This window comes from Petromyzon marinus, chromosome 50 (genome assembly GCF_048934315.1).
Source record: "Petromyzon marinus isolate PM22_M1 ecotype Great Lakes invasive population chromosome 50, UKy_Petmar_22M1.pri1.0, whole genome shotgun sequence".
Taxonomy (NCBI): domain Eukaryota; kingdom Metazoa; phylum Chordata; class Hyperoartia; order Petromyzontiformes; family Petromyzontidae; genus Petromyzon; species Petromyzon marinus.
Window position 1 is genome coordinate 10,981,107 of NC_133716.1, and position 23,774 is coordinate 11,004,880.

General features: G+C 46.4%; 1 protein-coding gene across 1 annotated transcript in view; it reads right to left on the reverse strand.

Annotated features, from left to right (window-relative positions):
• Positions 1-16,691, reverse strand: part of LOC116953114 (mitochondrial adenyl nucleotide antiporter SLC25A25-like) — a 57,789-nt gene extending 41,098 nt beyond the window's left edge. Inside the window, exon 1 of the mRNA XM_032972961.2 lies at positions 15,268-16,691. Coding sequence (XP_032828852.1) covers positions 15,268-15,894 — 627 coding nt within the window. The 5' untranslated portion in view covers positions 15,895-16,691. The remainder of the gene's footprint in view (positions 1-15,267) is intronic.
• Positions 16,692-23,774: the final 7,083 nt, after the last annotated feature.

A 23,774-nucleotide genomic window follows, 5' to 3' on the forward strand; every position in this document is an offset into this window, starting at 1 on the left:
TCAAGTAGTGGTATCCCAAACTTTCGCAGCTGCTTAAATTCCCTTTTCACACCATCAATATGTAAACTCCCCCCTCCCCCCCTCGCCGGTCTGCACTTGCTCCCCCCCTATACACCGTTCATCATGCTAAGTCCGCCAATTAAATGCTATTTTTATGCTAATTCCTTTGTCAAGGCGCTCTGCTTCCTCTCACACAGCTTGAAGGTCGCGGTCTGAGCTTGGCTGTGTTCACTCCAGCGCTGTCCTCTAGACAGTCTGCTCCCTTCACCTGATGAAGGCCACTTGTGTTGTGGCCGAAAGGTCGTCAATTTTTTATTTTTTGTTGTTTTTTACGTGACTTTACCGAATAGAACCAAAGAGTATGGATCCTTGCAGTCACGAAAGCTTTAAATCTAGATATAGCAACATTGCCACCTGCTTTAAAATGACTGCAATACTACACAATCATTCGCGAAGCACAGTGCCCTCATGATAGCCTTGTGCTGTACGAATGGCACAGATATGATATAATATTTTGATGAATAATTGATGCAGAAGTTGTGCAGCGTTGCCAGTGTTACAGCGAACGCTGTGCACAACAGGAGGCCGAGTGAACTGCACTCCGTAATACCAGCTCATAAATGTTGCAAGCCGTGAGCAATTGACCCATTAATAGATTAACGATCAGTGAACGTTTCCAATGTAGTGCTTCGTTTGCTCACACTGCCTATAACCAAATGCGCCCGATCTCGACAGCTCTCGGAAGCTAAGCTGTATTGAGTCTGCACAGTGCCTGGATAAGCGACCACCATGCATGACAGGTGTAGTAGCGCTACAGAGGGCCTACGTTGTCAGTCGGGGGAAGTGTAGCAACGAATCCATTGTTGTACTGAACTATGCTCAGGGGCAGAGCCACAGGGGGGGCTGGGGGGGGGGGCTTAGCCCCCCTGAAATTTTGGGAAAGTCGGTAATCTGGATAACCGGATATCCGGCTGCTGCAAAATGCTGCAGGCTGCCACCTTGTGTGCTGCCCTGCAGGCTGCCACCTCGTGCTGCCCTGCAGGCTGCCACCTTGTGCTGCCCTGCAGGCTGCCACCTTGTGTGCTGCCCTGCAGGCTGCCACCTTGTGCTGCCCTGCAGGCTGCCACCTCGTGCTGCCCTGCAGGCTGCCACCTTGTGCTGCCCTGCAGGCTGCCACCTTGTGCTGCCCTGCAGGCTGCTTGAGCGGCAGCCTTTCGAACTTATCGAACTTATTAGCCACATCAGCGGCTCCGACCTATTAATAAACTCTGCGTTCAAATCCAATAAAATTTGTTTTACACATTTGTGGCGCCCATTGGAAAACATTACACTGGATATCTCAGAATATTGAAGTCAGCCCCCCCTCCAAGTCATAATCCTGGCTCCGCCCCTGACTATGCTCTAACCTGTATGCTCACCAACTCGCACTGACCAGCATGGTGAAGTATGGTCAAATAGCCCCCACAATCCACACGGCGTGTGGAGGACCTCATCCTGCAGTGAACTGAGGCCAATGTGGAAGGCAGTGCATCAACATACTTCAATGCTACAATGTCTATGATCACCAGACCATCACCAAGTCACACTAACCAGTACGGTGAAGTACGGCCACAAAAACCCGCACAGTTTGGGGCGGCACTCATCCACAAGTGGACTGAGAGAAGGGCTGCATATGTACATTTACTGGACAGTTTTATAGCTCCCCGGATTCCTTCAGTATAACATCCTACATCCAACAATCCTACATGATCCACCAACGCTGCGTCTTAAGTCTCTTGAACAAAGGCATACTGCACGTGTCAACTCACCCCCTTAGCGATTCAATGACCTGCCACGATTTGGGGTTGCGGTTCAATATATCACTCACCACCAATATTATCCATCAAACTGAGGTTGCTGGGTTCATAGCACAGTCCGCAAATCACTGCACCACTAGTTTGCCTCTCAACTAGCATCACAAGCTAGTTGCGAACTCCGGTCATCCTCGCAGCGGCTTTTGGCTAGCCGTCGATCAAAGACGGCCACTGCATCGCACGCTTTCAGATGCGCTTTTGCAGCCGTCTGGAACGCTCTTCCTTCCGATATTAGGAAGCGACTGGAGCTATGCACTTTTAAATCATCTAGATTGGAAACAAATTCCTTTAGAACGCCTTTGTTGTGTTTAGCTTGTTGTCCTTCCCCCACACGTCCGATGAGCATGGTTGGCTACACACGGTGCGATAGAAGTTCAACATACGGACATGCAACCTAAAAACAAAAAAAATCACCTGTGACTCAGCTTCCCTGGACAAAAAAAAAAACAGAACAATGAGCCATATTGCTGCATGACAAGGCAGGGAAACGTTGATAGCAGCAAACACGAATGAGAAACAAAACCCAGCACCACACAACACTAAAGCAACGTGTCCTGGAGTTCAGGGTCATGCCGATCAACTGCACCAATGGGGCTAAAGCACTCTATGAAGAGCAAATTGTCAGTCATAGCGCACGTAAGAGCATAAGCACACGGATGGGAATCCACCTCAGGTCAACTTGAACGGGCGTAGATGTCACCTTGTTTACTTGATGCCTGTTCGCTGCAGTTCCGAAGAACAAGCCAAAGGATTTCCTGAAATGCTTGAAAAGAACATGCGATTTGTCGTCAAAAGCTTTAACCGACGCAACTCTCCACGGAAGCTGCACATCCGCACCCAGCACAGGGCAAGCGGCGCTATTAATAGGGCCGTCGCCCCGCAAGCCAACCTCAGCGAGATTTTAAAAAATATATATTAAGCGGAGAATATCCGTTACATTCCGTGAACTTACGCTGGGCCTAACACCAATGCTGACCTTTGAAAAATGATCGACGCTAAACATATTCGGTGGGCTACTTGTCACGCTGAACATTATCTCATCGCACTCAGAATAATTGGACCGTTGATGAACGTTCAGGGCGACATCAACGTAAAGAACACCGATGATTTACGAAAATACGCAGTACGTTTTAACGTGAAATCACCTCGAAAAAATGTTTTAAAGTGATAATGAAAACACTTTACCACCACCATCATCATCGCTAACGAGCGTAACATAACGAACTGAAAAATGCAGTGAAACACATTGTTGCCGATCACAATATCTACTTCTCCTATCACCTGTGCCCCCAAAGAGCAATATGCAAACAATCATAATTGCCCACACAATTAATGTTTGGTTATCAACAAACAAGATGAGCAAATTTATCCTGTGGTGCGTGTTTACTCTGTAAATGACTGCCAGGATATCAGGAGCAAGCTAAGTGGATAAACACAAAACCTGGATCTACCTCCATATACTCGAAGGTATAGCTGTGATCTTTACAGCCCCTTAAAAATCCACTGCTGGATGAAGCCTTCCCCATCCCACCAGAGTCATGGGGGATGCTGGATCAACCCTTCGCAATTCAAATCGGTGATTGCAAGGGGCTGAGAACCGATTCGGATATCACTTACGACCGAGGTTAGCCGTCGTCCATGAACTCAGCTCAAGCTGCCAGGTTCAGGAAGCAGCATGGTTATCACGACGGTACAGTGACACCGCTCTGTCACTGTACTGCACAGCAACACCACCATTTCACTGGACAGTACTGTAAAGTCAAACAGTAGCACAACTGTAATACGTCTGAAATGTATTCCAGATGCAATTATTTAACCCCACCATGGCAATGTGGAATTTCCACCACTGGCTCAGGGCCACGTATATAGATGAGTGCCACCCAACTGCTCATGTGAGCAAGGAGACACCCCCCCCCCTCCCCGTTTGACATTTTCACTCCAGTATGTGTAATTTGATGTGTGCATATACAGGCCTGCAGTGTTGCCACTTGCACTGGGGCGTCACGGTGGCGAGAGGCCAACTACCGCACCTGGTATACAAGAGGTCGTGAGTTCGATCCCAACCCTGACGCCTGCTGCTGTGTATTTGGAGTTTGCGTGTCTCTCTCTTCCAGGAGTCACGTGGATTTTTCTCCGGGCCCTCCGGTTTTTCCCTCCACATTTAGAAACACGCGTTTGGAGTATTTGGCTGCGATAACGTTCCACGCGATAAGCCACTTCGTTGAGCTCTCATTTGTGGTTAGGTCACTTCTGAAAAATAAGCTGATAGCTCAATGGGCTTTACCTGGTAAAATTAAAGATTTGTTTTATTTGTATTATTATTTGCTTACGTTTCCTATACTTTGAACTCCTATCGTGCTTGTGTATTGTGTGTTGTAACGTTGTTACCCGCCCCTACTGGACATCTGTGAAAAATTACTTTATAGCTCATCAGATTCCTCCAGTATAAACAAATATTACTGGTAGGAACCTCCTGGTTACACCAGCCCACAGGGGATTATTGTGTCCGTCCGTCCTGCATCCAAAAATGGGAGGGGTGGGGCTGGGTGGAGAGGGGAGGGTGGGGAGGGGCTGGGTGGGGAGGGGCTGGTCACCCCGTGGTGCCCTTATAAAACTCAACGTTTAACCTACTCACGCCGGCTTGTGCCCGCCCTCACAGTCGGGCATATTTGCGGAATACACCACGTGGTGCTGCCGTTGACCCTGGCCATTGACCGAGCAACCCAACGTTCCTACCAGCTCCCCCCGCAGGAATGTGTTCCGATTGTGATTCTGATATAACAGCCCAATCTCTCGTGCGGATATCTCACGCTTGATGTAGGAGCAGCCTGCTTGCCTGTCATCGGGTCTCATGCCCACTCATGTGAACTGTGCACCCCTTAAGTTGATATATGCGTGTCCAGGGCAGTGAGTCTCAGCGCTGGCGGTGATGTTGTCATTCCACTGCTGGATGAGGGTCCTCCTAAAACCATGGGGGGGGGGCTTTGAAAGATATCTGACCATACTTCACTACGCTGGTCAATTTGCCTTGGTCAAGGTGGGAAAAGTACGGGATTATTGCTGCACCGCCGTCTGCTGCTCGCAATGCCCACTCTGCTTGTCCATTGCCCACGGTGATGACCCAGCCAAGTACAATCCAAGCTCAAACCTGCTTAGCTTCCGAGTTCTGACAAGATCGGCCGCATTCCCGGTGATTTGAAAGTCCGTCATATCCTAGCTCAATTCCAACACATGTTGCCCGTGTGTACAAAAGACACACGAGGTGTAACTGCCCACCAGCTGGCATATACACACACACACTATAGCCTTAACAGATTGTTGGGGCAAGGGCTGTTTAGCGAGCACCTATGAAAATTGGCACGGTACACGAGGGGGTGGGTGGCCAGAACCCCCATTGGCGATGGTTACACATCGTACCAGGTATTCATTTGAGGCTGAGTTTACCTCGGATAGGCCCAGGACCGGTTCAAATAATCGTCACTGGTGTTGACCCGTGAGCGGGAATCGAACTGGGGTCGCCGGGTTCGTAGCGCGGCACGCCAACTGCTGCACCACCGCTCCCCATACACAAAGACAAAATTAAACATACACACGAGAATACTGTACCGTACAGACACGTCACATATACTGACAAGAGCAAATGTCACGTATCAAGCAAGGGAACACATCACAGTGTTTTTAAATGCATGACACGGGTCATATACACACGCGGCTGCCATATGCCACTAAGTGGTAGCATCATGCTTGTGCCAGGCCAGGGATTAGTTTCAAGGGGCTGGTAACTCCTCCGGTAATTAAATCATCAAAATACACTCAAATGAACATGACGGCCATACAAAAGAAACACACACACGAGTACATCCCACGACACACCTGTACGTTATATATAAGCGGTGGCGTAGTGGTTAGAGTGCTGCACTATGAAGCCGGCAGAGTTTGATTCCAGGCCATGACCAACATCAGTAGAGATGTCTGGACCAGTCCTTAGTCCACCCACCCCCACCGCACTCACCAACCCCCATTGACCAGCATGGTGAAGTATGGTCAAACATTATCCTTGACTTACATGGCATGGGTAAGCCTTCAACCAGCAGTGGGTTTAGGCTGTAAATGATCATCATTATAAGTGCAATGTGCAAAAACATGCACACATACCACACCTAACCTTCAAGCATCAGTAAACAAGGCCATGTATCCAAAACACGTGTCTTCAAAACGAATTGCTTGTTGTTCTGGCTATAGAGTAACACTCCCAAATGTGATCCACATGGAGAAGCTGCTTAGAAACGAAAGCAATTAAGAGTAAAAGTCAAGTTGCGGTTTTTATTTTTACAATCTGGTAGGCGAGCCAAGTTTAAACACACCACTTACAGAGTTCAGAGTGGTGTGCAAAGAGCTGATGGGTGTATTCATTCATTGTTTTACTGGTACATTGGCAAAGGAATGTTTGTGAGCTGACGATTACAGCTGAAGGGGAGTTTTCGAACGAGTTTTAGCAGCAGCAACAAATTAGAAACACAGAAGTATTCAAAGTGGTTGAAGTGTTGCCCCGAGGCAGTGCCAAACTGTATCCTGATTATCGGTGAGGACGTTTTCCCTATAGAGCAGCACAAGGCAGGAGCAGAAGTCGATCATTATGGCCACACTGCAATTATGATTCCTAACAAGGACAGAACTGGTATATCGTTGTTATGCATAACAACTATACATACTATATAGTTGCTGCCTGAAATGATACGGCCACAATTTTTGACAATTTGGTGGTCTCGAACAGAGCTGTGTGAATTATGCAACCAATATCAGGTCACGTGACACGGCGGGAGGACTGATGCAATGGTAACAATTGCACATTTTGCCGTCTAGAAAGCGCCTCTCTGCATGCATTATACTACTCTCATCTGTTTTAGTGTCACAGCAATGCCATCTTTATGTCAGCCAATCCTCAAAGGCCAAAGGCAGCAGCAGCAGCAGACTTCAACATGCTTCGTAGATTTTGACAAAGCACTACAGTGAGGGAAAAAAGTATTTGATCCCCTGCTGATTTTGTACGTTTGCCCACTGAAAAAGAAATCATCAGTCTATAATTTTAATGGTAGGTTTATTTGAACAGTGAGAGACAGAATAACAACAACAAAATCCAGAAAAACGCATGTCAAAAATGTTATAAATTGATTTGCATTTTAATTAGGGAAAAAAGTATTTAACCCGCTCTCAATCAGAAAGATTTCTGGCTCATAGGTGTCTTTTATACAGGTAACGAGCTGAGATTAGGAGCACACTCTTAAAGGGAGTGCTCCTAATCTCAGCTTGTTACCTGTATAAAAGACACCTGTCCACAGAAGCAATCAATCAGATTCCAAACTCTCCACCATGGCCAAGACCACAGAGCCCTCCAAGGATGTCAGGGACAAGATTGTAGACCTACACAAGGCTGGAATGGGCTACAAGACCATTGCCAAGCAGCTTGGTGAGATGGTGACAACAGTTGATGCGATTATTCGCAAATGGAAGAAACACAAAAGAACTGTCAATCTCCCTCGGCCTGGGGCTCCATGCAAGATCTCACCTCGTGTGAATTATGCAACCAATATCAGGTCACGTGACACGGCGGGAGGACTGATGCAATGGTAACAATTGCACATTTTGCCGTCTAGAAAGCGCCTCTCTGCATGCATTATGCTACTCTCATCTGTTTTAGTGTCACAGCAATGCCATCTTTATGTCAGCCAATCCTCAAAGGCCAAAGGCAGCAGCAGACTTCAACATGCTTCGTAGATTGTGACAAAGCACTACAGTGAGGGAAAAAATTATTTGATCCCCTGCTGATTTTGTATGTTTGCCCACTGAAAAAGAAATGATCAGTCTATAATTTTAATGGTAGGTTTATTTGAACAGTGAGAGACAGAATAACAACAACAAAATCCTGAAAAACGCATGTCAAAAATGTTATAAATTGATTTGCATTTTAATTAGGGAAAAAAGTATTTAACCCGCTCTCAATCAGAAAGATTTCTGGCTCATAGGTGTCTTTTATACAGGTAACGAGCTGAGATTAGGAGCACACTCTTAAAGGGAGTGCTCCTAATCTCAGCTTGTTACCTGTATAAAAGACACCTGTCCACAGAAGCAATCAATCAGATTCCAAACTCTCCACCATGGCCAAGACCACAGAGCCCTCCAAGGATGTCAGGGACAAGATTGTAGACCTACACAAGGCTGGAATGGGCTACAAGACCATTGCCAAGCAGCTTGGTGAGATGGTGACAACAGTTGATGCGATTATTCGCAAATGGAAGAAACACAAAAGAACTGTCAATCTCCCTCGGCCTGGGGCTCCATGCAAGATCTCACCTCGTGGAGTTGCAATGATCATGAGAACGGTGAGGAATCAGCCCAGAACTACACGGGAGGATCTTGTCAATGATCTCAAGGCAGCTGGGACCATAGTCACCAAGAAAACAATTGGTAACACACTACGCTGTGAAGGACTGAAATCCTGCAGCGCCCGCAAGGTCCCCCTGCTCAAGAAAGCACATATACATGTCCGTCTGAAGTTTGCCAATGAACATCTGAATGATTCAGAGGACAACTGGGTGAAAGTGTTGTGGTCAGATGAGACCAAAATGGAGCTCTTTGGCATCAACTCAACTTGCTGTGTTTGGAGGAGGAGGAATGCTGCCTATGACCCCAAGAACACCATCCCCACCGTCAAACATGGAGGTGGAAACATTATGCTTTGGGAGTGTTTTTCTGCTAAGGGAACAGGACAACTTCACCGCATCAAAGGGACGATGGACGGGGCCATGTACCGTCAAATCTTGGGTGAGAACCTCCTTACCTCAGCCAGGGTATTGAAAATGGGTCGTGGATGGGTATTCCAGCATGACAATGACCCAAAACACACGGCCAAGGCAACAAAGGAGTGGCTCAAGAAGAAGCACATTAAGGTCCTGGAGTGGCCTAGCCAGTCTCCAGACCTTAATCCCATAGAAAATATGTGGAGGGAGGTGAAGGTTCGAGTTGCCAAACGTCAGCCTCGAAACCTTAATGACTTGGAGAAGATCTGCAAAGAGGAGTGGGACAAAATCCCTCCTGATATGTGTGCAAACCTGGTGGCCAACTACAAGAAACGTTTGACCTCTGTGATTGCCAACAAGGGTTTTGCCACCAAATACTAAGTCATGTTTTGCAGAGGGGTCAAATACTTATATCCCTCATTAAAATGCAAATCAATTTATAACATTTTTGACATGCGTTTTTCTGGATTTTTTTGTTGTTATTCTCTCACTGTTCAAATAATCCTACCATTAAAATTATAGACTGATCATTTCTTTGTCAGTGGGCAAACGTACAAAATGAGCAGGGGATCAAATACTTTTTTCCCTCACTGTATGTCGCATGAAGGGCCAGAGTAGTGGGAGCTTTTCATTCAAACAGCACAGATTTATGTAACCGTGGCATATTTACGCACTTTAAAACCGTGGGGTTATTTTTTTTATAAATATCACCTTCATCTTTCAAATCAGGCTGCCCTTTAGAGATTTCCCAACACGAGAAATGCAACCGGATGTAACCAAACAGCTTCAGAGTGGCCAACACACAGTACGCCACCATACGAGATGCGATTGTGCATGTAGATTGGTAACTTTTGAGAGTTGCTTTGATACAACCACATAATCTATTCACTCCTGGATGAAGGCCTCCCAACGCTGTCACCATCCCTCACGGGCATGAAGTGTTGCATTCTATCTCACTCGTGCACTTATAAACTAACCTAAAACTACCAAACAATTTTTTATTTGACCAGGTAAGGCCCACCGAGCTTTATAGCTACTTGACAGAAGCAATCTGGCCACATGATAGCTCAACGAAGTGGCTTATCATGTGGACATTTATAGCATAGCAACCAAATACTCTAAAAGCATGCTTCTAAATGTGGAGTGAAAAACCGGAGGACATGGAGAAAAATCCATGTGACCATGGGAAGAAAATGCAAGGTGTCAGGGTTGGGATTGAACCCACAACGTCCTGTAGACCAGGCGAGGTAGTTAACATCTCGCCACAGTGGCGCCCTTCCTCCCTACTACTTGAACGGAGCACAGTGCTAAGTTTCCGCAGGGGTCACCCACTTAAGCACATTCCCTCATTTGGACACCTTTCCATTGCCAATCTCGTCTACCGGCCATAACAAAAATTTATTCCGTACGTCTGCTCTCCAAGGCCGCTTACTGTCCATGACAATCAATATCACATCATTGATTGTGTTTGTTTCCTTATCCATATGTATTCCGATTACCACGTCTCAGTTACACTAAGAACACTTGTCTTAAGAGTGGCTATTCTCCAAGTCTCCACGATACCTATCGAACAGCTACATTGATTATCAGAATCGTTCGGAAATTGATTTTTGCCTTCGGGGCTATTGGTAAAAGTCCCCAGGCGCGGCAGCCATAAACAATACAGTGCAGCAGCAACAGCAGCAGACTTAAAATTCAGAGCAGGGCCCAGCAACCTCCTGCGAGACTGCAGACCCACATGGACATGACGAGGGCTGCAGCCACATCTGGTTAGGGCACACAAGGCCACGTGCCTGCGCATGTCAACATTATTCTAGTGCCTGCGTGACAAAAAAAAATACCACCAAAAGGTCCACTTCAATGCGCTTCATGAGTAAAAGATGCCCATGCACGGCCCTCTTATCAATTTACTGATGGACGTGTGGACGCGGTCTTCCCCACACCGTCAGAGGGTTATATGACTGTACAGTAGTAGGTTTAACACGCGACTAATATTAGCCATAATAGAGGGAGTTGTTTTTGGGTTAGGTCATGTAAATATAAATGTGTCGTTAAACCCGCCACCACCCAACACAGCCAATTAGTAAGGTTTGTCACGTTAACAAAACATGGCAATTCGTTACGAGTTCAGCACACCGGTGTATTATCAATGTTGTGGGTTTACTCTCCAACACACCAGTGTGCTGTACTCGTAACGAATTGGCCGTGTCAGATGGTGGTGGGTTTAACGACACATTTATATTTATGCAAGCTAACCCACATTCGTCAATGCAAGTTGGTAAAAGAGGGGATCATAGATGAGAAGGCACAGAAGTACAAGGTGGTCCAGATGTCTTGTGACCCCCCCCCCCCCCATTTAATTCTCGACAAAAGTATTTTTTTTTCATTAAAACAGAAATTAATATGCAAAGTCAAAACATGTTCGGGGTCAATTAATTGGTCGTCACGAGGCTTCTGGACCATCCTGTACAGTTACAACAATGTATTTTTCTCCACTGAAGTAACGTATCAGAAGCAGCCTATAACACCTGTTTTAAGCATGATAGTCGCCCATCTACGCACTACCCAGTAGGGTTTGGACAAATTGTCAATTTCGCTCGTCATTATTGTTGACTACTCAGGACTCTTCAAAAGTTATGGCGGGCGCCAGCATCCTGCCTCCCGAAGGCAGGAAACCCCTATTCCAGGTCCAGCGACACGTGACGGATTATGGCAATGCCAGTCAACCAAGCCCCCACCTATCACCTCCCGTTTAACGGCACACGCTGCTCTTGAGATCAAAGTGATAAAAACACGTCTCTTAACTCCGACTGACTGGAATTGCGTGGCATCCATCCAGCCGTAGACCCCAGTCTCAATCCCTGCCCACAGCAGCCTGCCCGGCGACATTCCAAAGTCCATGACTGTATTTGTTGATGAATGCTTCTCCATGGGTCGAGGCGATGCCTGACTTGTGGGACGCTAGTTTAAAAAAAAACACAAATCCATGGTTACCAGATCAAATGCAATGCGATTTATTAAAATATATTTGCCAATTATGGGTATTTACTGTACTGTATTTAGTGGTTCAGGGTACATGTACACGTACAAGCCTTTTGTTAATCCACTGCATACCATGTGGCTGTGGGGGTTAATTGCCCATACTTTAACCACGCTGGTCAACATCTAAAGACGGCAACAGCAATCTATTCGCAGCAATGCATCCATCCTATCTATTTTTTAAGTGGTGCTGTTAAAACCTTCTAAACTCAAAGTTCAAAAAGTCACGCATGACATTAGGATTCAATTGGACCTCATTTTTGCGTGCTAATCATTAACTACGCAATCCACTGTTGCATGAGGTCTTCCCCGCTTCAAGTGGGGAAGCCGCTGTGGCAAGCTGTTAACTACCTCGTCTAATATACAGGAGGTCGTGGGTTCGATCCTGACCATGACGCCTGCTGTATATTTGGAGTTTGCATGTTCTCCCCATGGTCGCGTGGATTTTTATCCGGGTCCTCCAGTTTTTCCCTCCACATTTAGAAACATGCGTTTAGAGCATTTGGTTGCTATAAATGTCCACATGATAAGCCACTTCGTTGAGCTATCATTTGTGGCCAGGTCGCTTTCTGAAAAAGGAGCCATATAGCTCAGTGAGCTTTACCTGGTAAAATTAAAATAGTAAAATAGTTGGAAATAGTCGGTGGGTTGTAGGGGTTCCTTGACAATTCTTCAGCACACTGTTCAGTTCGGGTTGAAGATAGAGAGCATAGGTATGGGATAAGTACAGTACAATAGGTTGCTCTGCTGCCTGATATATAAAAACCGAAATCCCTATGATAACCTGTGAGTACTGCACATGGCTGTCACCCATGCAAGCAGCTAACCAGGCTCAAACCTGGCTTAGCTACCGAGATCTGCAATTATTAACGACAGCACTACAATTGCACGGATGCAGCAATAACCATATCAATGAATATATTAAAGCGGGGTTAGCCTGGGGGTACAGTACGTACTTTGAATATCCAGTGCTCAACATTTTTTTCCGACCAACCCTTATAATTAAACTTTGGTCAGGAATGGAACTTTAATTCCATGCAATCCACGCCATGGTATTGACTTTACTCAATAGAAGAAAAAAAACACCGAGCTTTTTTTGCTTTCGAAATAAGCAATTATTCAGCCACTGAATAAGAATCCACGTATTCTACCATCCAAATACAGTACGAAGCAGGCCTAGCCCCACAGCTTCTGAGATGGCACAAAATGTATGGTGATTTGGCCACAGACAGACAGATTCTCAACGTATAGTTAATGGATGAATGTCCTCGCATTTTTAAGTCCTGAAACACCAGCTAATAATTTCACGGTACTTTAGCGAGGTCAGAGCCCTGACACAGTGACTAAAAGTTCTCATGATTGGTCAGGTATCACTTAATCCAGGAATTAGAACGCTTTGCCTTACGGAGGTCCGGATGTAGGACTTTCAAATGATCTGGCGGGCCACACATTCGCACACACCTTAGCGTTAGCCAGTAACGAGGCAAACACAATAACAAGGTGCGTGTGTCAATCTAGTATGAACAGGCCCCTGTTGTGACACAAGTGACTAAGCGCAAGAAAATTAGAAACACGGTGTAGATGCCAGGTCAAAAAACATTGTACCCGGTTAGTGCAGCTTCTATCTCCTACGCTTTAAATAGCCCACGGTGCGTTTGCGGCCACCATTCTTAAACCATGGGCACAGCGCATCACTGGCCACATTGTCATAATACCGGCGACCCCTTTGATCATTCGCTGGGGATGAATATCAGATATGCACCGTGAGGTATACTGCTTCAAGCCACCAACCTCGGCCGAACACGTAAACGCACTCATTACACACAAGTGCTTGCCACAAATGAACCACGATACCTCGGCGATCTCGTCAATAAACATAAACCACCATCACGCGGACTTCAGTCATCCTCACAGCGGCCTGTGGCTCACCGTCGAACAAAGACGGTCGCCGCATCGCACACTTTCAGACGCGCTCCTGGGACCGTCTGGAACGCTCTTCCTTCCGATATTAGGAATCTACTGGAGTTATGCACTTTTAAATCATCTAGATTAAAAAAAACTCATTTCAGATTGTTGTCCTTCCCCCGCAACACCGATTAGCATGGGTGGCTATGTACAGTACGGAAGAAGTTCAACATACATACATACTCGCACAGAAAACCATAGACTCATACAGAGACCCATAGATTCACACAGAGAACCATAGACTCATACAGAGACCCATGGTTTCACACAGAGTACCATAGACTCATACAGAGACCCATAGATTTACACAGAGAACCATAGACTCATACAGAGACCCATAGTTTCACACAGAGTACCATAGACTCATACAGAGACCCATAGATTTACACAGAGAACCATAGACTCATACAGATACCCATAGTTTCACACAGAGAACCATAGACTCATACAGAGACCCATAGATTCACACAGAGAACCATAGACTCATACAGAGACCCATAGATTCACACAGAGAACCATAGACTCATACAGAGACCCATAGATTCACACAGAGAACCATAGACTCATACAGAGACCCATAGATTCACACAGAGTACCATAGACTCATACAGAGAACCATAGACTCACACATAGACCCATAGACTCATACAGAGACCCATAGACTCACACAGAGACCCATAGACTCACACATAGACCCATAGACTCACACATAGATCCATAGATTCACACAGAGTACCATAGACTAATTCAGAGAACCATAGACTCACACATAGACCCATAGACTCATACAGAGACCCATAGTTTGGTGTCCTTCTCCCGCACCACCGAATAGCACGATTGGCTACGTACGGTGCGAAAGAAGATCAACATACACACAGAAGTAAAAAAACACTCAGGCCACAATTCTTGCAGCGACGGTTAAATATAGTTTCTAAGTTGGAGACCTCAAGTGACCCATGAACCGAAGTCGCTGCCTGCATACGCCTCCGCGGGTCGCAGGTTCCCTAGCTGTGACAATTGAACCATTAGCTCCACAACAACTGGAGTTGGAACGCAAGATTACTTTTATTTTGCCTTGAATAAGCGGACCCATCATTTAAATGCGAGTGCCGTGGCCACGAACAGCTGGAAAGGACCGCGTGCTGCATTTCTTTAACATGCGAATAAGACTGCTGATGAGACCCGTTTCGGCGAAACCAGTCCTGAATTTGGGTGCTTGAACAAATGCGACTGCTGCTGGATGTTGGGTCTGGAGGGCAAATGAGTCAGTGTATGCTGATGATGCCGGATGTAATTACAAGCGAAACGTCGAACTCAAAATTAGAAACGTTGTGGATTTACTCTCCAACACACCGGTGGGCTGAAGTAGTAGCTAATTGGCGCGTTTTGTTTACGTGACAAATCTGATTGGCTGTGTCGGGTGATGGAGGGTTACGACACATTTACACTTACGCACCTTTACTGTGAACAATATTGGCCGCGAAAGCCTCCACCACGTGTAAACCGACACGCCTACTTATCATACGTCAAGTCGCAGGGGCCTCATAACGGTGCAGTGTATGCTTGGGCCCCCAAGGAACCTCTAAAACGTCACCGACCCATCACGAACCCACCTCGTCAACTCCCTCCATGAGTTGCCCGGACCCAGCGAGCCGCAGTCCGGCACGGAGCTCGTCGATGTCCACCTTCCCGTTGCCGTCCGCGTCCAGACGCGAAAACAGCCTCGCGAAGCGTCCCATGTCACCGGCGGAGTCGACCTCCACCTCCGGCGAGGACGACTCTGCCCAGCCTTGGGGCGGGTGGCCTCCTCCTGGGACACCGCACGAACGTCCTCCCGGGAGCTCGGACGCCGGGCCACGGGCCGAATGTTCTGCCGAGAGGCCCCCTCCCGAGACGTCGTCCACCGACGATCCTCTCGCCCGGTCGGGCACGGGGACACCGGCCGGCGGGGGTGTCCTTGAGAGGCCACCGTCCGAGACGCTGGCCGAATGTGCGCTTGGAGGAGCAGGGTCGGCTCCCGGAACGTCGACCGAAGGCCCCCCCCCTGGCCGGTCAGCTCCCGACCCACCGGCCGGAGGTGGTCTCGCCAGGGTGGGTGCTTGCGAGGGGCCGCACGGGGGGTCACTCGTCCCACCAGCCGCAGAGGGGACCCCGGGTTCGACTCCACCGCCACCACCATCAGCGCCGCCGCCGCCACCAGAATCTCCACGAACCTTTGAGACGTTCGTCGTCTCGTCCATGTTCCGAGTTGTCTCTTGGTTCGCTTAATTGGCGGGCGAGCGTCAGCTTCTGTCCCCCCTCCCCAATTAAGGCATACCGAGAGCAACGCTGTTTTTTTTTAGACGTCTATGGGTGGTGATGCAATGATTAGTCGAACGGAGATCATTCGGAACCGATTGAGAAACCCCCGAGGTTCATGCCCGTCACGCAAGGATATTAAGATTTCCACCCTTTCGTGCGCCAAAGCGTCGCTCGCTATTCACCGTGCATCGCGTGCCACTACCGCATTATGCATGCGCGCAGCGGCAACTGCAACTGCAGCAGCAGCGTGCGTGCGTGTCGCGGTGGCCAGCGGTTAAAACACCCGCTGCGCCGCGCGTCTATTAGACGTCAACGTCACACCAAACAAACCATCGCCACGACTCAAACCTCGCCCCTCGGGGGACTCGTCTCGCGAACGGCGAAATGTAACAGCGCTTACAGTGTCGGCGGGTTTGTATGTTTCCGCGTTAAGGTTTCGTTTTTTTTTTTACACATGGCCCATCGCTAGCTATCGCAAGCGGCTCGGTTGAAAAAAATATCTAGCGGGTTTTTTTTTTTTAAAGCCCCGGCTGTCGCTAACGCTGCTGCTGCTGCTATGTCATCATTATCATCAGCAGCAGCTATACAATGCTGACAAAGCAATACAAACGCGGTGTTAATATCGATGATGACGACGTAGAAAGACCACACGGTAGGGGCACAGCGGAAGCTTTAATGAGTCTTAACCCGCACACGCAGCCCGGTTTATATCGGCTGTGACCGGCGTGAGCTTAGAAAAGCCCCCACCCTCCACACACCAAAGATAAATGCCCCACTCCCCGGCAAGGTAGCCTCCACAGACCGCCGGGACAAGTGGTGGGAGTACTTGACAAAAGTGTTGCACCTGTTCAGGTGGGAGCAGACAAAAAACCCCAAAGTGAGATGGTGTGGCCTGAGCCACGTCCGGTGCTCATGTTTATACAGACCGCAACCAAGTTTACTGCTCACTGAAGGCTGGGTCGACCTCTGGGAGTGGTCCAGGGGGCCGGTTCAGATCGCAGCCACTACTGTTAGCCGTGGCAGGGGATGGAAATTGGTGTGCAGCTGGGGTAGGTAGCTCACTGCTCCACACAACCACCGCACAGATGCAATGCATCTCCAACCACGAACACAACCCAGCGACCATCAGCGTTTCCTCCGCCCCCTCTCTTCCTCATCTTACACGTGGTCGGATTGCATAACCCACGAAAGCCCAACACACTGCTTCACCCATTACGACCGGGCTTTTCATATAAGCCAGAGATGGTGAACCGTTTAGCTTGCAGGACTTTCGAATACCTTTAGCGGATAACCACACGTAGACACACACGCTTAACGGTATCCAAAATAACGCAAGCAATCAATAAGGCTCGTTTTGTTTTCAAATGTAAAACCACAGTCTTGTCCAATTGAAAACATTTCTCTATACAGTACAGTAGTGCCTGATCAGTGTGGTCAATATGATTGCAGCGATGGATAACGAATTGGTTGTGTTGGGTGGAGGTGGGTGTATGACAAATATATATCATAGATAACTAGCGTTTGCAGGAAGTGGTATGCCTCATGTGGCACGTTTCCTTTTTAAAATACTGTAAATAAAACTTCATCAAATAACAATCGCAAACTAGGGGCATCATATTAACGTTTGGGGTGGAACTGTGGCGCATCTATTTTTTACTTGGCACGATGAACCCGTAACGTGAGTTCGATTCCCGGCCATGGCTAACACCGGTGCCAAGTGATCTGAACAGGTTCGAGGTATCCCCTTCCCCAACCCACACTGACCAGCATCAAGTAAACATTATTTAGATGTATAAGGCACCCTGAAATAATGAATCTCAGAGTGTCATGCATATAAATGAAAAAATATAAGTGAGAAGTAACCGGTGAGAGAAAGACTAAAGAAATAAGCTAATAGAACCAAAGAGTATGGATCCTTGCAGTCACGAAAGCTTCAAATCTAGAATAAGCTAGAGAACTACAGAGAGAAAGCCTTTTTAAACAGGTGGGGTCTTCAACTAGGATTTAAAAGTCTACATCAACTACAAGTTCCTTACCTCCTAGGGCAGGGAATTCAAGATCCTGGGTGCCGTGTAGACAAAACCCCAGCAGCACACAGATGTATGGGATGGAGGAAGCCCATTTAAATCCTTGAACACAACTAGGGGAATCTTAAACTCAACGCGAGTTTGAACTGGTAGCAGATGCAGAGACATGAGCACGGGTGTGAAAAATGTATATATGTTGAACTTCTTTCACACACCGTACGTAGCCAACCGTGCTAATCGGAGGTATGGTCTGGAAGAGCAGTGCGAGTGAGTAAACTGTCAGTCACATTGTGGACAGACTGCCATCTGCTAAGGAGGGTACTCGGGACTAGGCAATGCAATAGCCAGGATGTGAGATGAAGAGCACGTAAACCAGTCTCTTTAAAATCGATAAAAAACGGAATGTGGTGAAGCCAGGCAACATTCCTAACCGTCGATTACAACATTGAGGAGGCCAACCCTGGACAACCGGCGGGTAAGGGCGGGAGGCAATGAGAAGTATCTCAGTTCTATCACTGTTAAGTTGGAGAACATTTCTTCTGCTTCTAAGATTTTATGAGCGAGAGCGGCGATGATAGTGCACAGGCCGAGGACACGCAGTCCGATCTCAGTTGAACATAGATCCACGTGTCGCCCACATAGCAACAGTGACGGAGCCCTTGGTGTTGGAGAAACGTTCCAAGCGCGGCCCATATACACACACTGACTAAAGTGGGGCTTAGAACAGATCCATGAGGGATGCCATATACAACCGAACTATGAGGAGTTTTCAATCTGCCCATAGTGACGTATCGCAGACAGTTTGGTCGGTTGGAGTGGAACAATTGCAAGGTGGGGGCACGAGACCCCCATCGCGAGTTCCAACTGCTCGAGTAAAACGTTATGGTCAATTTTATCAAAATGTGTGCTAAGATCAAGCAGAATCTTTGTCTGCACATGTTAGCAACTCATGGATGACTATCACCAGATCTGTCTCGGTGCTGTACCCGGGTCGAAAACCTGACTGAAATTGATCAATAAAGATGTTTATGCACAAATGTTGATGAATTTCTATGGCCAGTGCACGCTCAAGTATTTTGGACAAATGTGGGAGATTTTAAATTGGACGGAAATTTCTGGGAAGTTCCAGGTCGAAGCCAGGTTTCTTCAAAAGTGGTAATACTGCTGCCACTTTGAAAAAAAAATTAGAGAATTATACCATACTCTTTGGTTTTATTCGGTAAAGTTACGTAGATAAGATAAAACAAAATAAAAGGAAACAATTAAATCACGACGTTTCGGAGGCAACAAGCTTCCGTCTTCAGGTGGAATAGTCAACGCAGAATATCTGTGTCAGGAGCACAGTTCAGAGACGACCGGAAGATTAGACAGAAGGGTGGCGATCACAAGGTGGCTGAGAGTGTCCCTGAGCAACAGGTACAATCTCGGGTGACAGTCAAGATCGCGAACAGCAGGCATTAATCCTGTGCAAACAAGCCCCGTGAGAAAAAGTCACGGGGAAGTCTTAATCCGGCGATGGATTGACCAAGGGCTGTACACGTGCACTATTAAGGAAAGCAAGGGAGATTGGGCAGGACACATCGGTTGATGGGATGATGGCAGATGGTTGAGACTGGTAACAGAATGGGAGCCAAAGGCCGGAAGACGCCCAAGAGGGCATAACACCGCGAAGATGGAGCAAAATGAGATCAGCTCATGTGCATAAGCTAGATGTATTGTTACGTCGTAGAACCGTGAGTAATGGCGACGAATTGGGGATGTCTTCATTCAGCAGTGGATGGAACATGGCGCATGTTGACTAAACAACAAGTAAATACAAGAATGAGTTCAGGGAATCTATCCAAATATAGAATCTCAACATCATTGGCACAGGATGTCTCGCCATCAGGGGAGACCTTTAAAAAAACAGGGTACAGAACATGATAAAACGTGCAACCTCATTATTATTTTATTGATAACCAGGTACACGGATAATTCAGTGAACAGAACACAGTAATTGTATACAGTGTCAACTCCAGCCTCTTTGGGAAATAAATAACTTAAATTTGCATAACAAGAGACGCTGACAAAACACCCCGAGCAAGGCTCTTACCTAACCAACGTCCGTGAATCAAGCCCTGAAAGCTAAAACCTGCACGGACTACAGCTGACGCAATCAATTATCGTGCAGTTGTTGAATTATGCATGGCTATTCAACACCTGTGTCATTTGCGATAGACCCTGGCTTGGTATCGTAACGCCGCATTCGTTTCAAATGGAAAATAAATCAAAACTCTGCAGTGGTGGTGCGACTGCGGTCATCCACAACAGACCGTAGTACAACACAATAACGACGAAATGCCCCGATCCACAAATACGAAGGAGACATCACAACGATATACTACTCCGCTGGCTCCTGACGCGATTGTCTGGGCTTATACCACCTGAATGTGAAATTGTAGTTGTTGCTCTGCATCTACATCAGCCATACGCAAGAAGAAGCTTCTAAGGTTGCTGCGATATATATTTTACAATAAAGTACAAGATTAATTTTCGTGACGATGACTATTATTGCGATATCAGATTCCTATAACTTTGTAACTGTGCTACAGATTTCGATCGCATCAGTGTGTGGTTTGCTGTAGTCCCCGTACGAATGACGATTGCTAAAATGTTCTTGGGCTAGAGGTGACTCGACACGAGTCTACTACTGCCACATTACAACCCATGCCGCTTACAACGCACGTGCTATCCGTTCAACAATCCCCCTCTTGGATAATTAAAATAGCTACGGAAATTATCGCATCATATGCCTGACAAGCTGACAATCACTTTAGTTTACGTTTTTTTTGTAAAGTGCTAATGTAATTGGGTATAGCTGCTTCTTTACAACTGTAATCATTGTGTTCGGTTATACAGGTAGGAACGAAGTTGTAAACTGAGTGTACCAGCCTGCAATAGATTAATGTGTCCGTCCGTCCCCTTTCAATACTTTAACGAAGTGAAAAATTCCAATGTTCCTACCAGCCCACCCTGCAGGGACCTGTTTGTATAAATACTTTGTCACGGAATAACATGTTTTAAATGCTGTAAATTACGTGAGAATATCTCTCTCCGCTGCATGAAACCACAAGGGCTCAACTGGAATCAGAACGTGCTCCTCAAAGTCTTCAACATCACAGCTGTAAAAAAAAACAATCCTCGGTAAGTAACATACTGGACGAACACCGCTCCACCATCGCTTGGCCTCCCGTGATCATCTCGGCAATAAACTGACCGTCGAAACTGGTCGTCATATCTCAGTAAACCCTCGAACTTCCACCACTCCAGCTCCTCCCAACACTGCATCTGAATTAGGGGGTAGGATTGTGGGAAGGGTTAGGCTTGGTCCGACAGCTCCACACACACGCACGTGTGTAAGTGTGAACAACGTGATCATTAGAGTGAAAGTGGATGGGCAAACTCGGCAGTTCGCCATTTGTTGCTGCTGCCACTGACGTAATTACAGTCACTATGCCAGCCAATCCATTTCTTTGAATTCAATTATTTGGCGAAGCTGTGTTGGCAGCGGTGTTCGAGCACGATTTAACAAAAACAAATTTACACGTAGCTTAATGACCCTTTTAGTGAAGAAGGGGCATTGCCCGAAACGTCGCCTCTTGTATATGTTTCCTTTAAGGTCACTGTTGTTCGTGACAAATATGCATTTCTATAACTTGCATGCAAATAGCGCCATCTGCTGGCTACATTAGGGTCTGCACTTCCATGTACATTAACATAACGCGTTTAATACTTCGATTTAAAGCTTTCGTGACTGCAGGGATTCATATTCTTGGTTCTTTCGGTAATGTCACGTAGAAGGGAAACAATAAAATAATAAAAATGAAACAATAAAATTGTCACGACGCTTCGATTGCAACACAAGCAATCATCATCAGGTGTGAAAACCACAGCAAGAACATTTTTTAAAAAATCTTCTTGCTTAATTCTACTTAATTAAATATAATTTTAAATAAATGTTTTCTCCTACAACATCAGAGTGCAGCGGCACATTAAATACGCACTACAATGGCAATAGTTTAAAGCGATTTGAAACATTCTTAGCTCGTTCGGTAAAGTCACGTTGAAGGGAAACAATAAAATAAAAATAAAATATATATAAAGCAATACAAAAATAATTATCACGACGTTTCGACCATAACACAAACGGTCGTCATCAGGTGTGCCGGTCCGCATTTATTTATAAACGGTGCTTTTATTTATTTATTTTTAGAAACCCGTTTGCGCCACGAGCAGCGATTTGGCAGTTTGTTTAGAAGGACGAGTCCATCTATGTTCTGAAAAGAGGAGGGGGGAGACGAAAAATTAATGTATGCTGTCTGAAAGCCACCGTAAGCGTGAACAATCAATTAAGACCTGAAATGGTTTATCAAATCCTTCCAATGATTGCTAAGCCAGAATCCATCTTCTCGGTCGAAACGTCGTGAGAATTTTTATTGTTTTATATATATTTTATTATTTTATTGTTTCCCTTCAACGTGACTTTTCCGAAAGAGCTAAGAATATGAATTACTGCAGTCACGAAAGCTTTAAATAAAAATTCAATATATTTTTGTTATTGCATTGTTTCCCTTCTACGTGAAAGAACCAGGAATATAATTCAAAATATGTTTCACTTTAAAACTTCAAAACGGAGCATCGGTGCTTGCATGAATGCGTCGTTCGTGTGCAATTTTTTTTGTGACTTTCCTTGCCGAAGGGGCGGGGCTGTGCGGGTGACGTCATCACGCAGACGTGCGCGGTAACGTCTCCACGCGCCCTCCCTCGCCCGCGCGTCTACGGGCAAGGGGATCAGCGACCTTAAGCGTGGTGACGTTTTCACGCAGACGTGCGCCGGTGACGTCGCCACACAGATAGTGCGCGGTGACGTCTCCACGCCCTCGCCCACGAACGCGTGGGCGAGGGGTCGACGGCGTTAAGCGCGATGACGTCATCACGTCGCCCTTCATCCAATTCGCAGGAACGTCACCGCGTTAAAAGTCACAGACGTTGATTTAAAGCTTTCATATTCTTTCGGTCTTTCGGTGAAGTCACGTAGAAAGACCCAAAGAATAAGTCATAGACGTGCCTTTAAGGAACGGTGACTATGTCCATCATTCATTTCCTTAACATGCATGGGGAACCCATCTTCGGAAGATTTTAACCCGGAAAATTTAACCAAAGGTTGAACACTAACCTGATAGGTGTGCGTACGTGTGAAACCAGATTTGTTTAAAGTTAATGCTGGACAAGACGTTTGCTGTGCTTCTTATTTTGCAAAGCGCCTGAGCACTTGCCCCTACAACCTGTTAAAGACTACCCTGTACCGCAGGATCTTTGGCCTGTGTTTGGGAACCGGCTTGTGTGAATCAGAATATTTACACGCGGAATCCGATGAGCTATAAAGCTCTTTTCACAGATGTCCAGTAGGGGCTTTGTCAGAACCTTTTCAACAATTAAACACGATTGGAGTGCAAAGTATGGGAAAGATAAACAAAGCCCTTGAAAAAAAATGCAAATGAAACTAAACTATATTTCGATTTAAAGCTTTCGTGACTGCAATGAATACTTGACTGCAAGGATTCATCTTCTTTCGTTCTTTCACCTGAAGAAGGCCACTTGTGTTGTGGCCGAAACGTCGTGAGAATTTCATTGTTATTTTATTTTACTAATTTATTATTTTATTCTCATTCTACGTGACTTTACCGAAAGAACCACAGAAGATGAAACTAAACTATGTTTATGTTACCTAAACTATGTTTATGTTACACTGA